This window comes from Meles meles, chromosome 6, assembly GCF_922984935.1.
Source record: "Meles meles chromosome 6, mMelMel3.1 paternal haplotype, whole genome shotgun sequence".
NCBI lineage: Eukaryota > Metazoa > Chordata > Mammalia > Carnivora > Mustelidae > Meles > Meles meles.
In genome coordinates this window covers 37,724,727-37,744,803 of record NC_060071.1, presented here as the reverse complement: position 1 = coordinate 37,744,803, position 20,077 = coordinate 37,724,727, and the positions used below count along the sequence as shown (strand labels likewise).

General features: G+C 37.7%; 1 protein-coding gene across 3 annotated transcripts in view; it reads right to left on the bottom strand.

Moving 5' to 3' along the window:
• The window catches only part of LRRC49 (leucine rich repeat containing 49), a 154,452-nt gene extending 134,438 nt beyond the window's left edge, over nucleotides 1–20,014 (bottom strand). The window contains exons 1-7 of one of the 3 annotated variants that reach the window (XM_046009596.1): nucleotides 19,834–20,014; nucleotides 19,122–19,178; nucleotides 17,153–17,240; nucleotides 12,989–13,186; nucleotides 12,537–12,639; nucleotides 8,466–8,669; nucleotides 2,011–2,077 (exon numbers count right to left, since the gene is read on the bottom strand). In XM_046009596.1, the coding sequence (XP_045865552.1) occupies nucleotides 2,011–2,077; nucleotides 8,466–8,669; nucleotides 12,537–12,639; nucleotides 12,989–13,186; nucleotides 17,153–17,240; nucleotides 19,122–19,178; nucleotides 19,834–19,881 (765 nt within the window). In that variant the 5' untranslated portion in view covers nucleotides 19,882–20,014. Of the gene's footprint in view, nucleotides 1–2,010; nucleotides 2,078–8,465; nucleotides 8,670–12,536; nucleotides 12,640–12,988; nucleotides 13,187–17,152; nucleotides 17,241–19,121; nucleotides 19,179–19,829 lie in introns of all 3 variants that reach the window. The other 2 variants (XM_046009598.1, XM_046009597.1) reach the window with 2 other exon arrangements.
• Between the last annotated feature and the right edge of the window lie 63 nt (nucleotides 20,015–20,077).

Here is a 20,077-nt window from a genome sequence, read left to right as displayed (position 1 = left end):
CACTGTTACTTAAACTGAGTAAAAGTGTCATGGATAAAATTTTAAAAAGTTAATCTCTATCAAATGTAGTAAGTGATGAGGAAAGATTGGTATCATCATCGTTTTAGGATTTGTCATAGACCTGCTATCCCTCCTGAAACTGGGCATTTAATTCATCTTGAACTGGTCATTTCTATAGTTGCTAACTTAGTGCTTTTCTTATAGAATCCCTTCTTACTGCCTCCCTGTATTATAAAATCTTTCTGATAATGTATTAGAAAATTTTTTGTAGATTAGCTAAATGTGCATTCCTGTTTCCTTGTTACTTTATTACCTATTTGTAACTAGGTACAAAAATGATGTGTTGCGGGCGCCTGGGTGGCTCAGTGGGTTAAGCCGCTGCCTTCGGCTCAGGTCATGGTCTCAGGGTCCTGGGATCGAGTCCCGCATCAGGCTCTCTGCTCAGCGGAGAGCCTGCTTCCCTTCCTCTCTCTCTGCCTGCCTCTCTTGTGATTTCTCTCTGTCAAATAAATAAATAAAATCTTAAAAAAAAAAAATGATGTGTTGCACTGCACAGTTTTTTGAAATATTTTAGATATTCCTAAACTATGAACTTTCTTAACATCCCTGTCTTGTCAGATCACCAACACTGTACCTTGACTGAAGTTGACCCTCCTCTTTGTCTCAACCCCCTGGACACACACTTCCTGTTGCTCTGCCTAACCATCTTCCTCTGGGTCTGAGGTTCTGGAAACCTGTGCTCATGCTAATGAAGTTCTGTACAACTTACACATTGGCAAGAATATAAGGTTGGACCCTTCAACTACTAGAACAATATTTTTTTAAATTGACAGTTGTAGAATTGTGGAGTGATTTTACATAGATCTTTCACTAATGCAATTAGCAGTATGTTTTGCACGTATGACTTGATTAATCCTTGAGTCATTAAAAAAAAAGAAGTATAACAATTCCAAATGTTGAAAAGAATATGAAGCAACAGGATTTATCCTGCCTTACTGGTGGGAGTATAAACTGGTACAACCACTCTGGAAAACAATTACACCTATATATAGGTATATATATGTACCCTATACACTAAACCCTAGAATACATATGATATGTGGAAGAAAGCCATACAAGAATGCTCTTAGAAGTGCTATTCCTAAAAGGAAACAAACAAACAAGAGGAAACAACCCAAATGTCCATCAATAATAAACTGGGGGAAAAAATTTCATATAATCATTCCATGGGACTTACAACAGCAAAAAGGGACAAACTCAATCAAAATACATTAATCTCAGTAAGCTAATGTTGTATGAAAAAAACCTAACACTAGATGACAATATATAGTTATGATACTTTTTTAAAATTACAACATAATACTACTAAACAAGGTATTATTTAGACACACATATGTAATAAAACCAACTTTAAAAATCCACAAGGGGAAGATAAATGTGAAATCCTGGATAGTGGTGGCCTCAGAATAAAGGGGGATACCTAAGTAGAAGAAAATCTTCAGTAATATTCTAGTTGTTAGGCTAGGGTTGGAAAATATGTTTTAAAAATAATAAAAGACTAGGGGCACGTGGGTGGTTCAGTCAGTTAAATGTCTGTCTTCAGCTCAGGTCATGATCCCAGGGTCCTGGGATAGAGCCCTGTGTCGGGCTCCCTGATCAGTGGGGAGCCTGTTTCTCCCCTGCCCCTGCCCCTACTCATGTTCTCTCTCTGTCTCTCTGTCAAATAAATAAAATAAAATAAAATAAACAAAAAATAAAAGACTAAATAAGAAATGAAATTATCATAACTATTCAGGATTCCAAATGTTTTTACGAGTTTCATCTGTCATTTACTGCTAAGGAATTACCATATCTTAAATAAAGGGGCTGAATACCTTAGAAATTTCAGTGAATCAGTAAAGTAACTGTTGAAATACTTCAAACACAAGTACCATTGTTGAAACTTTTATGATACCAAACTTTCCTAGACTTTTTTCCTGAAAAGAAAGAAACAAAGGGGCTTTACAATACCTGATTTCCATGAAGGTCTAGGACATCTAAGCTTTTGAGGTTCTCCAGATTTGAAATTCTCTTGATTCTGAAAATCAAAATAAATAGAGTAGAAATGTGGATATATCAGATTTATTATAAATCAAAACATGCTAAGGCATACATAACTCATTTTAATTTACTCTTTCTATACGTAAGTAGGCAGATATAGAGAGAGTTATAGTATAGACAAATCTATATAAATATGTATGTATAGAGAGATTACATGTAATTATATATAAATATATATTATATTATATATATAAATATAAAACAAAAACATACTTTCTATTGATTTAATTATAATGTCAAAGATGTAATCCCATTGGGGGAAATGTCCCAAAGACATGTTAAAAGTTGTATCTTTAGGCAAAAGCAATTCTACTTCTAAGAACCATAGGACAAGGCACTTAAGGCAGTTCCCTTCAGAATATGATCTAAACTCCTTACCTCAGTTCTCAAGCCCCTAAACCTGATGGCTGCTGACTCTTCCTCCAGCCTTAATCTCCTACCATGGCTCAGGCTCTCTCTGCTCTAGCCACAGGGGCTTTCTTGCTAGCTCTAACCTGACAAGTTCAGGTTTGGGGTGTTTATCCTCACTGTTCCTTCTTTCGCAATGTTCTTCACCTGGAACTTAGCATCCTTCACTCCCCCTTCCTATCCCTATTGCTCTCTCCTTCCCCTGCTTTAATTGACTTCATTGCACCTATCTTTGCCTAAAATTATATTGTTTATGTGTTTACCTTCTTATGATCTCCTTCCTCAAACCATATTGTGAGCTTCAAGAGCACAGAAATTTCAACATATTCTCTACTCTATCCCCATCAGTTATAAAAGGGACTGGAACTGAGTAGGAACCCAAGAAATATTTGTTTAATGAATAAGTAAACACATACTAACTAAATGGATGAGTTTATGTATAAGAGTATTCATAAGAGGATTATTTATCAGAGACAAATTAGACACCACTTAAATGTTTTCTACTGGACCTGCTCAGTTTCTGAATACTTGGAATTTCTGATTTGCCATCTTGTGAAAAGCTAAAACTAAAGAAAATTTATCTCTAAAATGCCCCCTCTTATATCCCTTAATGATTAGGGCCCACCCATTGTCTCCCTCATTCCTATCTTTTCTGGCTACCTTACCCATTCAACTGCCTCCAACTGGACAGATCAAACAAAACAAAACAAAAACTACTTCCCTTTTTTTTCCCCCTCCTACAGATCCTACTTTCTCCCACTGTCCTAATTCAGTAGCGGGAAAGGAGCAATGGCAAAGAAAGGGCAGAAATGATGCCCATGTAATCCACCTTGATCATCATCAGCCTATCACTATTTATATCTGGTCAGGGATTACTGCCTCAAAGAACCATTTCCACCTTCCTAAACGGTTCCAGAACCTGGATCATCCCTTGAAACTTCATACATGCTGATCGCCACACAAACATAATGCCGGTTTAAACTTCAAGAATTTCCAACTCCATGTAACCTAAGCCATCTTACATCATTGCCAAACCCAGAATTATATCACTATAACCAATTTAATTCAGTTTGGTGTATAAAATAATTATCATACACCTACTATGGCCCATCACAATCTGACAACAGTTCTTCTCTCCTCTCTCTCTCTCTCTCATACACACACACAACCACACCACTACTCCCATCTTATCTTTTGTTCTTCCTATCCCTATTTTTCCTTAGTATTTTATTTTATTTTTTAAGGATTTTATTGGGTTATTTCCCAGAGAGAGAGAGAGAGAGAGAGCACAAGCAGGGGGAGCAGCAGGCAGAAGGAAAAGCAGGTCCGCACTGAGCAGGGAGCTCAACGTGGAACTCAATCCCAGGACCCCGGGATCATGACCTGAACTGAAGGCAGATGCTTAACCGACTGAGCCACCCAGGTGTCCCTTTCCTTAGTATTTTGAAAGAATTTCTCAAGCTTATCCGACACTATCGGATAGGAAAACAGACAAAACTATTAATAAAGTTGTTCTTCACCTAGAACAGTTGGAGAAAATTAAAATACCCTAATAATATAGCTTAGGAAAGAGAGATGCTCTAACAGCAATCTGATCTCCCAGCTATTAAAGAAGACTTATATGCAACTCTTTGATACTGCCAAACTCACATTCCCTAAAACAGTGGTTCTTGAACTTCTGTATCACAATCATCTGCAGGGCTGGCTAAATTATATATTGCTGAGCTCCCTCCAGAGTTTCTGGGACAGGGTCTACACATTTGCATTGCTAACATGTTCCTGGGTGGTGCTGATGCAGCTGGGCCAGAGATCACATTTTGAGAATTATTATCCTTAAAATATAGACCTCTTTCATCAAATCTCAACTCTCCTTTCCTATGAGTTTCATGATGATGAACTCACCTACTTAGAAAATACTAAAGCATTTCTAAGGAAATAATCAGAGATGCAGACAAAGATTTATGGATGAGGATAGTTATTGCAGCATTATCACAGCAAAAAAAAAAAAAAGAGGGACATGATGTAAATGTCTAACACATGGGAAATAGTAAATAAATTATTACACATCCATCTATATTATGTAACACTTAAGAATATATTTTCGGGGCGCCTGGGTGGCTCAGTGGGTTAAAGCCTCTGCCTTTCACTCAGGTCATGATCCCAGAGTCTTGGGATCGAGCCCCGCATCGGGCTCTCTGCTGGGCAGGGAGCCTGCTTCCTCCTCTCTCTCTCTCTCTCTCTCTCTGCCTGCCTCTCTCTCTACTTGTGATCTCTATCTGTCAAATAAATAAATAAAATCTTTAAAAAAAAAAAAAGAATATATTTTCAAAAAATGTGTTTTTTCAAAGAACATTTAATGATATGGGAAGATGTAAATAATAAAATATATTTAAGTGAAAAATACATAGTATAAAAACCAATTTTATAAACTATGATATGGTGAGTATAGAAGAAAGAGTGCTGGGTGTCTGGGTGGCTCAGTGGGTTAAAGCCTCTGCCTTCGGCTTAGGTCATGATCCCAGAGTCCTGGGATCGAGTCCCACATAGGGCTCCCTGTTCAGTAGAGAGTCTGCTTCTCCCTCTACCCTTTCCCTCTGCTTATGATCTCTCTCTCTCTCTCTCAAATAAATAAAATCTTTAAAAAATAAGAAGAAGAAGAGAAAGAAGAAGAAAGAGTACTACTCAGCATAGATAACCAAAATTTGGAAATAAGGCAAAGGAGTGACTGCATGTCCTTTCAGTTCATATCAAAGCACTGTGAACAAGCGTATCTAAGGATCAGCTAAATTTTACTAGTGATTATAGCCCAAACGCTGTAATGTTATATACCAACATTACATAATAGTTACACTGGCCTATAATTACATTTGTCTGAGAATTTTACTTTTAACATTTTGAAAATTATACATGTGAGATAGAGACTGTCTCAGCCTAAAGTTTTCTGATTTGGAGGATCAATGCATTCTGTTTCTGTATTTATCAGAAACTGGGCAGTCTTAAGGTACTTCAGTCATAGAGACCTTCATGTGCAGTAAGTCTTCCCACAGAATTCACCAGGGCCTCGCATACCATTAAGCTATCCAGTAAAAACTACCTATATATGGGGACTTCAAGCATTCTTTTAGCTTTGACACATAGTGGCTTTATTATTCTCATTTCAGATTTGGACTGCCCAGGAAAAGGGAATAGGGAAAAAAATAGGTAAGTCGCTTGCTGTCAATGAAACCCAAGACCAACCAAACATCTTGGTGTCTTGTCTTCATGAACTGCCTTTATCATAGATTCCTTCCCCATCCCCAGCACCTCAAGTGACCTAAGAAAAAGATCCAGTTCTAAAGAATTCAGAGCCAGATGATGGTATCAGTAGGCCAGGAGACCACTGGTCAGATTAGGTATTGATCTGAGGAACCTGAAAAATCCTAGTCAGTTCTCAATATGACCTGAAAGATTTTTTTTAAAAGGAATTTCTCCCATTAAATGGACTGAAACTAGGAAAAGACAAGCCTCACCAATCACATCAGCAATTACAGACCCCCAGGTATACGTCAGAATCCAACTCTGCAGGCTACATTATGACAATGAGGCCTGCATAAGGACCCCACTGCAGAATCTATATGAAGGCTAGGCTTTTCAGGTGTTAGAGACAAATCCTTAAGTGGAAACCTTCAAAGAAGCAACCAGAAAGGAATATGGAATCCCAGAGCCTGGTGGAGATTTTGGATCTATAGTTCTGGATGATCAGAAAAAATGCAAAGAAGTTCTACCCATTAGCCTGTGATTGTGAGGGCACCAGAAGCTCTCACAAGGACAAACAGGAACACAGAAAGCAGAAGAGTGAGATGGCAAGAACTTCAGTAGCACAGTGGTACAGAGGGGCTGGGTGTTCTTCGGTAACAATGTAAATCTCACATACAGAATATGAGCACAGGTGTTCTAGCTTTGGGGTAGAAATCTTTGTTGCAGCTGCTTGAACTTGGAGGAATATGGTAGCCCTGGATATTAACATCTGGTTCCACTGTTTTGGACTAAAAGATGGTGCTGCTTTGCAAAGTGAGAGGGAGAAAATCTCCTGGGCTCGTCCAGCAGTTCATCCTAGAGGAACCTGGGAGAAGGGTAGCAAATGAGCTCCTTTCTCCTAGCGCATTTCTCAGCCAGATTTGCCTGAAGTTCACGAAAGGTCTGCCTCAGGTTAGATTTGGATCTTCAAGGCTCACAGAGCTGACCCGAGAACAGGAGGCAGATTTGCATTGTTCTGATACTTCAGAAATATGCATTTGGGGAGAATATGGAAACTTTCTTTTTTATTTGGGTACACTAACAGCTCTAAAATTGCTGAAAGGTTGTTTTCTTTATGTGAAAAATAAAGTAAAATATGACCAAACACAAACAAAACAAACAAAAAGATGAAGTAGAACAAGGAAGAAGAGATTGCATTAGGTTGCTTTTACTTGAGCAAGGTAAGGATAGAGAAAAGAGCATTACGTCTCTTAGACTTGGAGGAGCAAAGAGAACTCTGGCAAGGTCATAAGCTCAGATGGACTGGTGTCCTTGAGCCACAAATTACTTTTTAAAAAACTTTAAAAGGCCATTTCCAAGAAGCCTGAGAAGCTGCAAAGTAGAAGCAGGAAGAAAAGTGGACTGAGAGTTGAGTTAAAACACTGGGACCCAGGAGAAGCTCTAAGATACTATGTTTAAAACTAGCAAAGGAGATTAAAAATGCCAATAGGAAATACTCCAGGACTGAAAAGAAGGCATAAGGCAACAGTGCTAAAGAATAAATAGAAACAAAAAACTCCAAGGATGGGGAACTAGTTAAGAAGTCTCTGGGAGAGAGAACAGGGAGCAGCACCTTGAAGGGAATGCCTTAAATGTATGAAAACTTGACTTCTTACTTTACTCACTAAATTGCTCCACTGGGGTACTCCTACGATGTACGGTTTATACACATCTAACCTTGCAAAGTCCCTTTACATCTCCATTTCTTCATCTGTGAAATGAGAGAACTGATCTCTGAGGTCAATTATGCTCTAAGACTCCATACTCCTATAATCTCCCCAAATTCCCTCCAGCTACCATAATGTTCAGTTTAACGCTTGAACAAAGTATGTGTGATAAACTGCATTGCTGGGAACTTTCAAGAAACCACAGGGAACAGACAAGAGCCTAGGATTCTGGGGCATGATCTTGGAAAAAGTTCCTTATGTTACCACTGGCCAGTGAGAATAAAGAGGAAATTCAAGATCCATGCTATCAGGGAGGAGGTGGGAGGGAGTGGAACTGAGGTTAGGGATAATACTGTATCTAAAATTCATCATTTGAGAATATAAAAATCATTTTTGGAGTTCACCAAACAGCCCTTCTTTGTAGACACTGCAAAAGCCATCCAGCAAAACAGAATGGAGAGAAAAGTCATAGACAAATATCAAGGAAATTAGTCAGAAATTGTGTAATTGTACTACATAATAGAGCCTTACAAAAAGAACTGAGCAAGTTCATATAGGATGTAATATTAAGTATATACCGAAAACACCATCTGAACAAGAATTAATCAGTGATCTGACAAACATGAAATATCAAATATCTACCCAGTCAAGCACTGGGAGGAATTATAGGTGAAACACACATAAGCCTAAAGTGAGTACACACACTTACAAGATAGCCCAAGAAAACATAAAGTTAAGGCCAAAGTCTGCTATTTACTTCCACCTAAGATAGGGCACTGGGAAGCAATGGAAATAATAAAATACACATTCAATAAATATTATTTGGTTTGACTCTCAGATTGAATCTCATAAAATAAATTATGGCTGAATCTTAATCCATTCAAATAATCTTAACAAATTTTAGTCAATTTGTATCTTTTTTCAATCTATCAGTTTCTTAGCAGTATCTAAACACCAGAAGTCTCAACATTAGCTCTAAGTAAATAAACAAATCTATTATTCTACAAAGATTACCTGTTTTTCCCCAGCAGAAGGACACGGAGGGATCTCAGAGTAGAAAGCCCACTGATTTCTTCAATTTGGTTATCATATAAATCCAAGAATATTAGCCTCTGTAGATTAGAAATATTTTGGATCCGAGTTATAAAATTGTGTTGGAAGTTCAACAAACGAAGGTGTTCTTCTCCATCAATGATAGGACACACAGTCAGCTTTTGCCTAGAAAACATTTTAAAAAGTGAATAAAGTTTCAATGTGATAACCTGTCTCCTCTTTTTATTACAAATATTATTAATAGTATATTTGTGCTCCCACACTGTGAGGAGAAAAAAAGATGAACAGCACCACTTCTTGCCTCCAGGAACTGAGTATCCTAGACCTAATTGTAAATCATTTCTATAAAAGACAATATACCTCAACAAGGGCAATTATGAAAATTAAGTCTAAGCTCTCATTTTATTAAAAAAAATCTCCAATATCAATTAGTTCACATAAAATTGGCTTAACATCACAAAACACTCAATGTAACTACCTTCTGAAAATTGAAATTATTCAAAGAGCCATGTCACATAATGCAATAGAGGCCCTTGCCATCAAGCCACTGATACAAAGACTGCCCAGGCAACTAAGTCATTGGAGGAAAAAAAACACAACAATTTATACACAGGTCTCTCACAAAATCAGACTCTTAAGCGGATGACATGTTAGGAAAAGCAAGAAATTCAGCCACCTACAGTTCACTTTGATGGAAACAGTTTCACCCTGAAATCCATTAATAGGAAGGCAGTCCTCATAACACATTTCCCCAGAAGCTTAGATTTTAAGAATGTTTACATGTTCAACATTAACTTTAGACTTTTCAGAACACTTAGAATGCTATAGGATAGGATGAAACCTTATTAATACAAGCTCTCAGCTATATCTGAAACACTAAAACCTCTATTACGCAAAAAGTTATGTCTTACATGTGAAGTAAATACGTACACAGCCCGAAGAATTCCACTACGGTAATGGCCAGAGAGGAGTGATTCCACTCTGAGGTTTTCAACAGTGTGCAAGGAAAAGGTCGCTGCTTTGATCAGTGTGTGGACAACTCAAATGGAGAGACTTACTAGAACTATTTTCTTTTAGTAAAAATCAAGCAAATGTAACCTTTAAAGAAAATTAATCAGAATTCTACAAGCATGAGTGAAATTGTGAATGGGATCAGAATAGTCCTCATTAATAGAGAAAATGTGATTAAATATGATTAGCACAAAGAAATGACTGAATACAAATGGTTGACAAAGATAACAATGTTTAAAAACACAGACCCTGAAAAAAATTGGTTTATAATAGAAGAAAAGTAAAACATAATAGACAATAGTTTAATTGTTTCAAGTGTGCTTAGTATTTAGAATTCATTTCATGCATTCAATATTATCACATGTCCTCCTTGTCTTATAACTTATAAATTAATAAATGACAAGTATTCTAGTTTAAAATTTATATATTTATCAGCTTAGCCAAAAACTTTGTCTCATTTTTTCTGCTTCAATCTTCCTCTGTTTCTCAGTTAAACTTACCAATACCCCCAGCTTCTAGTTCATCCCATTTTTGAGTCAGTCATCACCGTGAAAGGAAAATAAATAATCTCAGACCTCCCTCTCATATAAGTTATTATAGCTTGAAATAAAGTCACTTTCTCAGATTCCAAATCGAGTGACTAAGACCCAAGGCTCACTTGTCTTGAAACTCGACTTAGTTGAGTGATTGAGACCCAAGCTCACTTGTCCACCGCCTGAACCCCTAAGTCCCTGCCATGCAGTAAAACAAGCAAACACACACACAATAAGCCAGAGCTTTCTCAGGGCAGGGGCAGTGTTCTGGCTACAAAATCCCTGAGTTGCTACACCTCCAGCCCTAATACCAGATGTATATTGGACCATACCCGTGTCTCTGTATTTCCTACTTGATGCTGTAACACCAATACTACAAAACTGTCCTGAGAGTCAGAGCCCTCTGCTCTGCCTACAATACAACACACTGCACCCTCCAGAGAGCTTTTTCCCAACTACACACAAAGATGGTCTAGGACGATTCACTGTCAGGTGTGCATTGCTAATGTAAGAAGTTTGCTTACCAATTTGCTCTTGGATGGGGGCGCCTGGGTGGCTCAGTCAGTTAAGCATTTGCCTTAGGCTCAGATCATGATCCTGGAGTCCCGGGATCGAGCCCCATTGTACAGCTCTGGAGAGTCTGCTTTTCCCCCTCGCTCTGCCCCTCCCCCTACTCCACTTCTCTCTCTCTTGCTCACTCTTTCTCTCTCAAATAAATAAAATCTTCAAACAAAAATTGCTCTTGGAAAGGTACTGCTAAGCTAAAGGTATGCATAGCAGTGATGGTTTTCCTAGACTGGTTATAGCACTAAGACAGGATAGGGATGTTCATCCACCATTCTATTGTCACGGGCTTCCTAGATTTATTTTAGTTTTTATTTACATTCAATTGAGGTAATATACAGCATGTTATTAGTTTCAGGGACAGAATTTAGTGATTCATTAGTCTTAATGTAACAGCTGGGGCTCATCATATCAAGTGTCCTCCTTAATGCCCATTAGCCAGTTACCCCTGCCCCCACCAACCTCCCCTCCAGCAGCCCTCAGTTTGTTCTCTATAATTAAGAGTCTCTTAATGGTTTGTCTCCTTCTCTGTTTTCCTCTTATTTTATTTTTCTTTCCCTTCCCTTATGTTCATCTGTTTTGTTTCTTAAATCCCACATAGGAGTGAAACCATATGGTATTTGTCTTTCTCTGACTGACTTATTTAGCTTAGCATAATACACTTTCGTTTCATCCAAGTCGTTGCAAATGGCAAGATTTCATTCTTTTTAATGGCTGAGTAATACTCCAACACACACACACACACACACACACACATATAAAAAATATTCCATAGATATAGATATAGATAGATAGATAGACAGATAGATATAGATATACACCACATCTTTATCCATTCAACTGTTGATGGATATCTGGGCCCTTTCTATAATTTGGCTATTGTGGACATTGCTGCTATAAACAGTGGGGTGCATGTGCCCCTTTGAATCACTATGTTTGTTTCCTTTGGGTAAATACCTAGTAGTGCAATGGCTGAGTCATAGGGTAGCCCTATTTTTAGCTTTTTGAGGAACCTCCATACTGTTTTCCAGAGTGGCTACACCAGTTTGCATTCCCACCAACAGGGTAAAGAGGGTTCAAGGGCTTCCTAGATTTACAGCTAGGGATCAAATCTTAAATATATTCACCCGTTCAAAATTTTTTAGTCTCTTTTGTCCCAGGCTCTGTTCTAGGTGCTCAGGATACAAAACTGAAAAAATCTCCCAGTGTTTGGGGAGCTTATATTCCAGTAGGAGGAGACAAAGGATCAACTTGATAAGTAAAATACTTCATATGTTGGAGGGTGATATATGCTAAGAAGAAAAATGAGGCAGAGAAGGGGGTTGGGAGTGTCAAGGTGGAAGGGGATGTAGCTCTGGAGATGATGGCTGAGGAAGGTCATCCCTGACATGATGACATTTGAGTAAAGACCTGAAGGAGATTAGGGAGTAAGCCTACAGATACGTGAGGGAACAGCATTCTTTGCAAAGAGAACATCGAGTGCAGAAGTTCTGAGGTATAAGCATGCTTGGTGTATTCACGTGGCACCAAGGAGGCAGGTGTAACTTCAGCAAAGTGAATGAAGGAGAAATGAGGAGTTCAGGCCAGTGAGGCAATAAGAACTCAACAGGAGAGGGCCCAGAAGGACCCATATGTGGACTATATTGTAAGTTTTTCTATCCTAAAATCCATTTTAATCCATGTCATAGTCTAGAATTGCTATACTACACTTTCAGGGTATAGGCAAGTTCTGTTACATTACACAACTATAAAACCCCTCCCCACACTCCTGAAAGGATAAATAAAAAATTGGATTATACCTATGTGGGAGAACTGGGGAGCTGGAGAGCAAGGGAAGAGAGAAAGCCTTTTCTATCTTTCCAGTCTTGTACCATATTTATGTATTATCTGGTCAAAAAAAGAAAAGAAAAGAAATTGTCCTCACCTTTCTAGGGTCAACCTGTCTGAGTAAAGAATTTTCTCTTCAGAAGAACGTTGCAGAATGGGAAATGATGGCATTGATGAGCTCGCCAGATGAATATGATCACCTATTGAAAAGGATATACAAATTACTTGATTAAGAAAAAAAAAACCTTTAAAATCTTGAAACTAAAGTCACCTTATATTTGGAGAACTTTGGCACCTACAAATATCTATTCTGGAAACTACAATTTCCATAGCTCTCTACACTTAAAATTAATTCCTACATTTGAGTTTGTTTCTTTCCTCCTCAACCCTAAAACGACATGTTCTGTATATACCAAATAATTTTTCCCTCACCCTACAGATTGGTTGAAAGTACAGAACTACTCTAGTACTATCTTTACCCCTTTATAAGGCTGACTCCTAATACTAAAGTTTAGGTCTCTTAAAGCTGAGATGATAGTCCCTCATTACCAGATACATTTGGGCCAGCACTATGACAGCCCTGCCGGATTCTGGACTTTGAAGGTGTCTGAATGGAAGAATCTCCAAATGCTGATAAGGAGCTCATGGTAGTTTTCATTTCCAGCCCACATAGTTCTGTCACGTTTGTTGTGGATGAGATGCATGATGACTTATTACGAGGCGAAGGGCTTATTACTCTTCCATCTCCTTCAAAATATCAAAAAGTTTATCACAAAGCTACACAATACATGACTTTGCTACTGGAAATATAGAGAAAGTAGTTTTGGATAGCAGATGTATCACTTTTTTTGTGTGTGTATGTTCAGCCACTACTAGTAGAAAATATTGTAGAGACCGGTGGATGTGGTCAAATATTGTTCATTTTTAGTTAGTTAGGCTCTACAGGGTCTACGATACTCCTATGAGGTTTATAGGCTGTTGGTCCTATAATCCTGACTGCCATTAAGTAGCTTTCAATCTAACTGGCAAACACATATGAAATTAATAGACTATACAGAACAATGTACACAAAATACAGAATAAAAAATAGTATCCGTTATATATTCCCACATAAATGTGACAGTTATTTTCCACTTAAGAAAATGGGTTTGGAAAAAAAAAAAAAAGAAAGAAAATGGGCTTGGGGTGCCTGGGTGGCTTAGTGGGTTAAGCCTCTGCTTTCAGCTCAGGTCATGATCTGAGAGTCCTGGGATCAAGGCCCGCATGGGGATCTCTGCTCGGCAGGGAGTCTGCTTTCCCTTCTCTCTCTGCCTGCCTCTCTGCCTACTTGTGACCTCTCTCTCTCTGTCAAATAAATAAATAAAATCTTAAAAAAAAAAAAAAGGTTTATAGGGAGGTAGATATTAAGGTATATTCTACAGACCAAAAAGAATGTAGAATAGTCAAGAAGAGATACTGGGAAGTTCCAGAAATGAGAAAAGATTTGAGCAATGGGTCAAAGGGGTCACTTTGAGCATCAGAGGAAATCTACTGTATTTTCTTCTATAAAGAGAAAATTTCCTGAAAGAAGCACCTGATGTTGATGGGAGCAATAAGCAGTAAAACAGAAACTATGGTTACCACAGAGTTCTTCTACTTAAACAGACCAATAAGGTGAAAAGAAAAAACCAAATCTAGGAAACTAACATACTCTTTGGGAGACCATGAGACAATATGATGACAACTTAACATCAAGTTTCATATAGATACTACTAAAAAGTTGTCAAGCAACAATATTTGCTAGCTTCTATGGGTCTACAAAGCATAAAGTATCTATCGAAATATCACACACCTAGCTTCTTGCACAAAATAACCAGTGCTCATATTCCACTTTTCTAAGTATCATGAAACATCAAGATAACTAACAATGATGTTCTCAAGTAGATCACTTAGAACTGGCCTCATGTTCACCAATGAACTGCTCTTGTGACAGGATTCAGTGCCTAGCAGGATACCAAAGCAACCACGATTCAGTAAACCCATTTGGAAATCAAAATTCAGATAGTTAAAAAACAAACAAACAAACAGCAGAAACAAACAAAAATTAGTCTAAGGATTAATTGAGTAAGGTGTAATTGGCCACCTAAAGATGATACAGGTAAAATTCCAACCAATGGACAACGTTGATTTCTGTTATTAGCATCAGAGTCAGGTTTTTAAATTATTTTGTTAAGGCTTCAAGCCAATCCTCAGTTTAAGAGGCAGACTGAAACTTTCAAAGACTTGGGGTATACAGGAAATAATCAAAGAGTTCATTTATGTTTAAAGCAGGTTTTATCCTTACACTTTTCAGTTCCTATCCCCGCGATTAGCTCACTATCATGATAAGTGTGATATATATCTTACAAGATGTAGCAACGAATGACAACAATTAGGAAGAAACACCTTAAAACCCACAAACAAGTGCTCGCTTCGGCAGCACATATACTAAAAAACCCACAAACAAGATCCTTTAAATGACTGGAAACCAGAGTGATCTATAACTGACACATCTACATACTTATGCAGATATATGCACATATATTTGTATATCAAACACCCACATATATTTGTGAGATGTTTCACCCTACATATAAACCACATTACAATGTGGCAAAATTTTAATTGAAACATTTCCTTTATTTCATATGTCACTATTTAATTTACTGGATAAGAAGCCCCTGTTTTCCCCACAAATTTATGAGCTCTTTGGGAGATAGACCTCATTTTACATTCTTTATATTCTTGCCCGAATCCAAGAAATCAATAAGCTAATTGATTTTCCAATTTACTAAAATTAAGTGGAAAATTAAATTAAATTAATTAATTAAAATTAAGTGGACATCTATTTCATATATACTATTTCTGTTTAAAAAAAAGGAAAGAAAATCAAAGTACTGTATTTTGGTATAAAAACATGGATTGGAGACACTGGGGGGCTTAGTTGGTTTAGTGTCCAACTCTTGGTTTCGGCTCAGGTCATGATCTTAGGGTCATGGTCTCAGGGTCTGTAGAATATACCTTAATATCTACCTCCCTATAAACCCGTCTTTTTTTTTTTTTAAATATTTTATCTATTTATTTGACAGAGAGAGAGGTCACAAGTAGGCAGAGAGGCAGGCAGAGAGAGAGGGAGAAATAGGCTCCCCACCAAGCAGAGAGCCCGACGCGGGGCCCGATCCCAGGACCCTGAGATCACGTCTTTTTTTTTTTTAAGATTTTATTTATTTATTTGAGCTTTATATGTGGTTCCCAATTTCACATCTATAACTCTGCTCCTAATACAATATCTAGCACATAGCATACACTCAATAAATACGTAGTGAACTGAACCAAAGAGAGCAAGACAGATGCTCCCTGTAGTGTGGAACTGAAGTTAGGTTGATGCCATGTCTAGCAGTTGGCCAAGACTAGACTTTAGGATATAAGAAAGAGAAAAGTCGGGGGTGCCTCGGTGGCTCAGAGGGTTAAGACTCTGCCTTTGGCTCAGATCATGATCTCAGGGTCCTGAGATCAGGCCCTGCATCAGGATCTCTTCTCAGCGGGGAGCCTGCTTCCCCACCTCTCTCTCTGCCTACTTGTGATCTCTCTCTGTCAAATAAATAAAATCTTTAAAAAAGAAAAAGAAAAAATCACCGCAAATTAGATGGGCCCAAGAGGAAAGTCCAAAAGTAACAAAACAAAAAAAGAAAACTAATCCAATATTCAAGATGACCATACGTTCGTGCAGTAATGAGATGAACAATCTGGGCCTGCCTATACAGATCAACCCCCTCATACAAACTCCTAGGAGGTACAGATGGTACAGTATATAAGGATTCTGTAGTGCTTAACATTAGCCATTACAGATGGCTAGCAGTTGTTAACAACCAACTAACCACTCAAATGTCTAAAGGAAATTTCTCCTTGAACTGAAAAACTCATTTCAGAAATATAACCAGCTCATATAAGGCACTGTTTTTCAAAGGGTGGTCCACAAACCACATCCGTCAGAATCCCTTGAGACATTAAAATGCACATTTCCATGGACATTGGGGAGGGTATGTGCTATGGTGAGTGCTGTGAAATGTGTAAGCCTGATGATTCACAGACCTGAACTCCTGGGGCAAAAAATACATTTATGTTAATAAAAATAATTAATTTAAAAAATAAAATGCACATTTCCAAATCCCTCTTGAGACCTAAAAAATCAGAATGGGGAAGAGGAAGAAAGGAAGGGGAGTACTAAGAAAATCTCAGGTGATGGCACACTAAAGTGTAAGGCCTTCGATATAAAATATCTATAATTATATACATTAGTAAGAGAAAGATTTTCTTTTCTACTCCTGACTTTTCACTCTTTCCACTGCTTCCTTATTTCCTAGACATATGTGTTCCCATACTCTTACCCTCATTAGGTAGCCATCTTTCCTAGTTCTAAAACAGTATTTGGAATATTCCTTCCCATTCTGTTGTGCATAACCCAGCCTCGAACTACAGTAAAACTGATTTTCCTATTGGAAATAATCTACCATGCTGTATATATAAAATCAATTCTGATCCCAATAAATACCAAACCAATTTGATCAGTGAACCATTGGTTAATGAACCATTTCTTTTTTAATTCAGGTCTATTTGGATTTAGGTAGTCAAGATTATTAAGCAATATTACTCAAATAAGATAAGACATATCTGATCTCTACTTGCTGACAATACCTTGCCTACTTGAGTAGTTTCTTTCAAGATCATGTTGTAAGAGTCGACCAGAGAATGATGGTGTTTCTTTATTTAGCTTGAATTCAACCTAAAAGACATATTTGGGGGACATTTTAACAGTAAGTAATGAAGATAATTATAAAATTATGTACAATACTGACACAAGACACAACACAGATGAACCTTGAAAACATGCTGAGTGAAAGAAGAGAGACATAAAATGGCACATAGCATAGGATTCCAGCTATGAAAAACTGATAATAAAAAAATCTAAAGAGACAGAAAACAGATTTGTGGTTTTCAAAGGGGGTGGGAAGGGGGAATGGGGAGTGATTGTTTAATCGGTACAGGGACTCCCTCTTGAGTGAAAAAAATTCTGGAACTACACACTGATGATGGCTGCACAACCTTGTGTATGTATTTAATATCACAAATTTGTACAACTTAAAATGGCTAAAATGGCAATTTTTATGTTATGAGTTTTTAGCGCACACACACGCACACACAGAGTCAATTTCATGGGGTCAGATAAAACTATGCTGTAAACCACTTGCAATTCCCCCATACGCTCACCACAAATACAATGATTAAAAGAACCATTTTCTAGAAAACAAAAGCAAAAATCATATAACAAAAAGTAAATTCTGTTGAAAAAAAATCACTATGTTTTTATCACCAGAATTCCTTTTAAGAATCCAAGTGTAATAAAACTGTATATCTAAACCTTCTAAGAAAGGTATTCTCTAAATTGATTTTAAATTATTTGATAGGACTGAGAAAAAAAAAATCTCGTGATTAGCCACCAAAAAACCCTAAATATGTATCATAAAAGAGTTATTATGCTTCTGATTCATCCATAATAAACATTATAACAGCATTTGTACTATAACTTTATGAATTATATGAGCTAAAGGTATTTTCTCAGAACATATGTCCACTCTAGAGAAAGTAAATGGTTTGAAAAGAATCTGCACAAGGCACATAGATCCTAGAAATACATTATAATGATAAAACGGGATTTTTCCAGCAAAATCAATTAGCAAAACTTTGGCAAGGATCCATTGTATCCAATTATAATAAAGAATATTTTCAGTTAATCTAGCTAATTGCTATTTATCCAAGATGATCAAATGGTCTATTTTTCAAGGGTTTATTTTCACATTTAATGTAATCAACTACTGCCTCCTCGACTAATGGTGTCCTTCTGTCAACCCTCTTCATGCCCCTCCTTACCCTCCTCATGCCGTTGTTTGTAAACTCTGTCCTTCACTTTAGAGTTCCCCCAGTGACATCTACTAAACAATCTTTCAGGAAAAAAACTGAATTGTGATGGTTGGAGGTATCCAACTTGGGCAAAGGAGGAAAAATTGTTTTGTGTCTTGAGACAGTTCTGTGGGAGGTAGATGAGTATGTCTGAGTGCTGAGGTGAGACAGAAGGGAAAGAAAAACATGTATCTCAAAAATCAAATTAAAGCTAGAAATAATGGAAATGCCAGCGGATATCGTATGCAAATCTGGGAAAAAAGAATCTTATGTTCACATCCTAACTTCTAAATAGCATTAAGCCCAATATATTTTCACTGCTAATCTATTATGTTCTCCCCCCATTATAAATGGAATCTGTAGATATATCCCCCCGTATCCATTATAAGATGCCATCAGTGGTAAGATATACCATAATTTTACTCACTACTAAGAAAGAAAAAACTTTCCTAATTCGACTATGATGTGCCATCAATTTTAAGAAGAATCCTGACTTAAGAAATGTTTAAATGTAAAAAACAAAACAAAACGAAACCCACCTCTTGTAACCGGTGAAGTAAGAATCAGTTTTTTAAAGAGGCTTTTTGACTTTAGGTGGGCAGAAAATAAAAATTATTTTAGCTTTACTCTTTAAATCATGCTGTTATTTGTGTAGGTTATAAAATAATTTATCTTCGATTTAAATATAAATCTGCTTAAATCTTACTTTGCTTTTTTCAGGAAGCGATGATGTTTGAATAACCAGATGAAGCCCACAGTTCACCTGCAACGTAAAAATTATAGCATAAAATATGCTCTTAACTTAAATACACACATATTTCTCCCCAAACTGGTACAGAGAAAGATAAACAAACACTTAGAATAAAACAGAATGCTTGCTTTTCGTTTGTGGTAAATGATCATGTTCTGACGATCTGCTGAAAACAATAAAAGCGCGACTAAGAATTAAAAGGTTTCCCTGTGATTTATTTCCCAAGATGTCTGCAGCGATTTAACCCTCTCCCTTATAACCTGAGGTATCTGACACTTGCCATTTCAAGTCTATGTAAATATCTCAATGGGACGGGTGAAGGAGGTGGAGTGCCTATTAATAATACATTTTTTTTTCTTAATTGAGAGAAGGGGTGGAAGATGGACTGGTTGAAAGAAATGAAACGAGTCTTAGCCTTTCACAGCAGACCAGCTCCACCTTCTGGAAGCCAAGAACCTGGACAAGACTTTGAATACCCATCACACAATATTAAATACCCTCCAAGTGCCTTGGTCCAGTCCACGAATCTCAAGCCTCGGTCAGACAATAGCTTGAGTAGATTCAGCGATCCTGGTCCCAATAATACAGCCCATCACCTAGGACAAAGACGCCAGTCAGAAAGAACGATACCAATGGGGGAGAAGGGAAGGCAGGAGACCCAACCTACGTTATTCGCAGACCGGCCAGAAACAGAGCGGTACTTCCCGGGAATCATGGCAGGAGACAGTCCAGGATCTGTTAGATCTGCCTTAGAAGCGACGATACAGCGGAGACTCAGACACCGAAAGGGGTCATCTCCCAGGCAACCCGCTCAGGGGTTACCATGGAGACGACCATTTCCGGTCTGGTCCTCTCCTAAATCGGCTAGCCCACCCGGTCGGTAGAGCCTTCGGTGATGTTTGCTGGGGTCC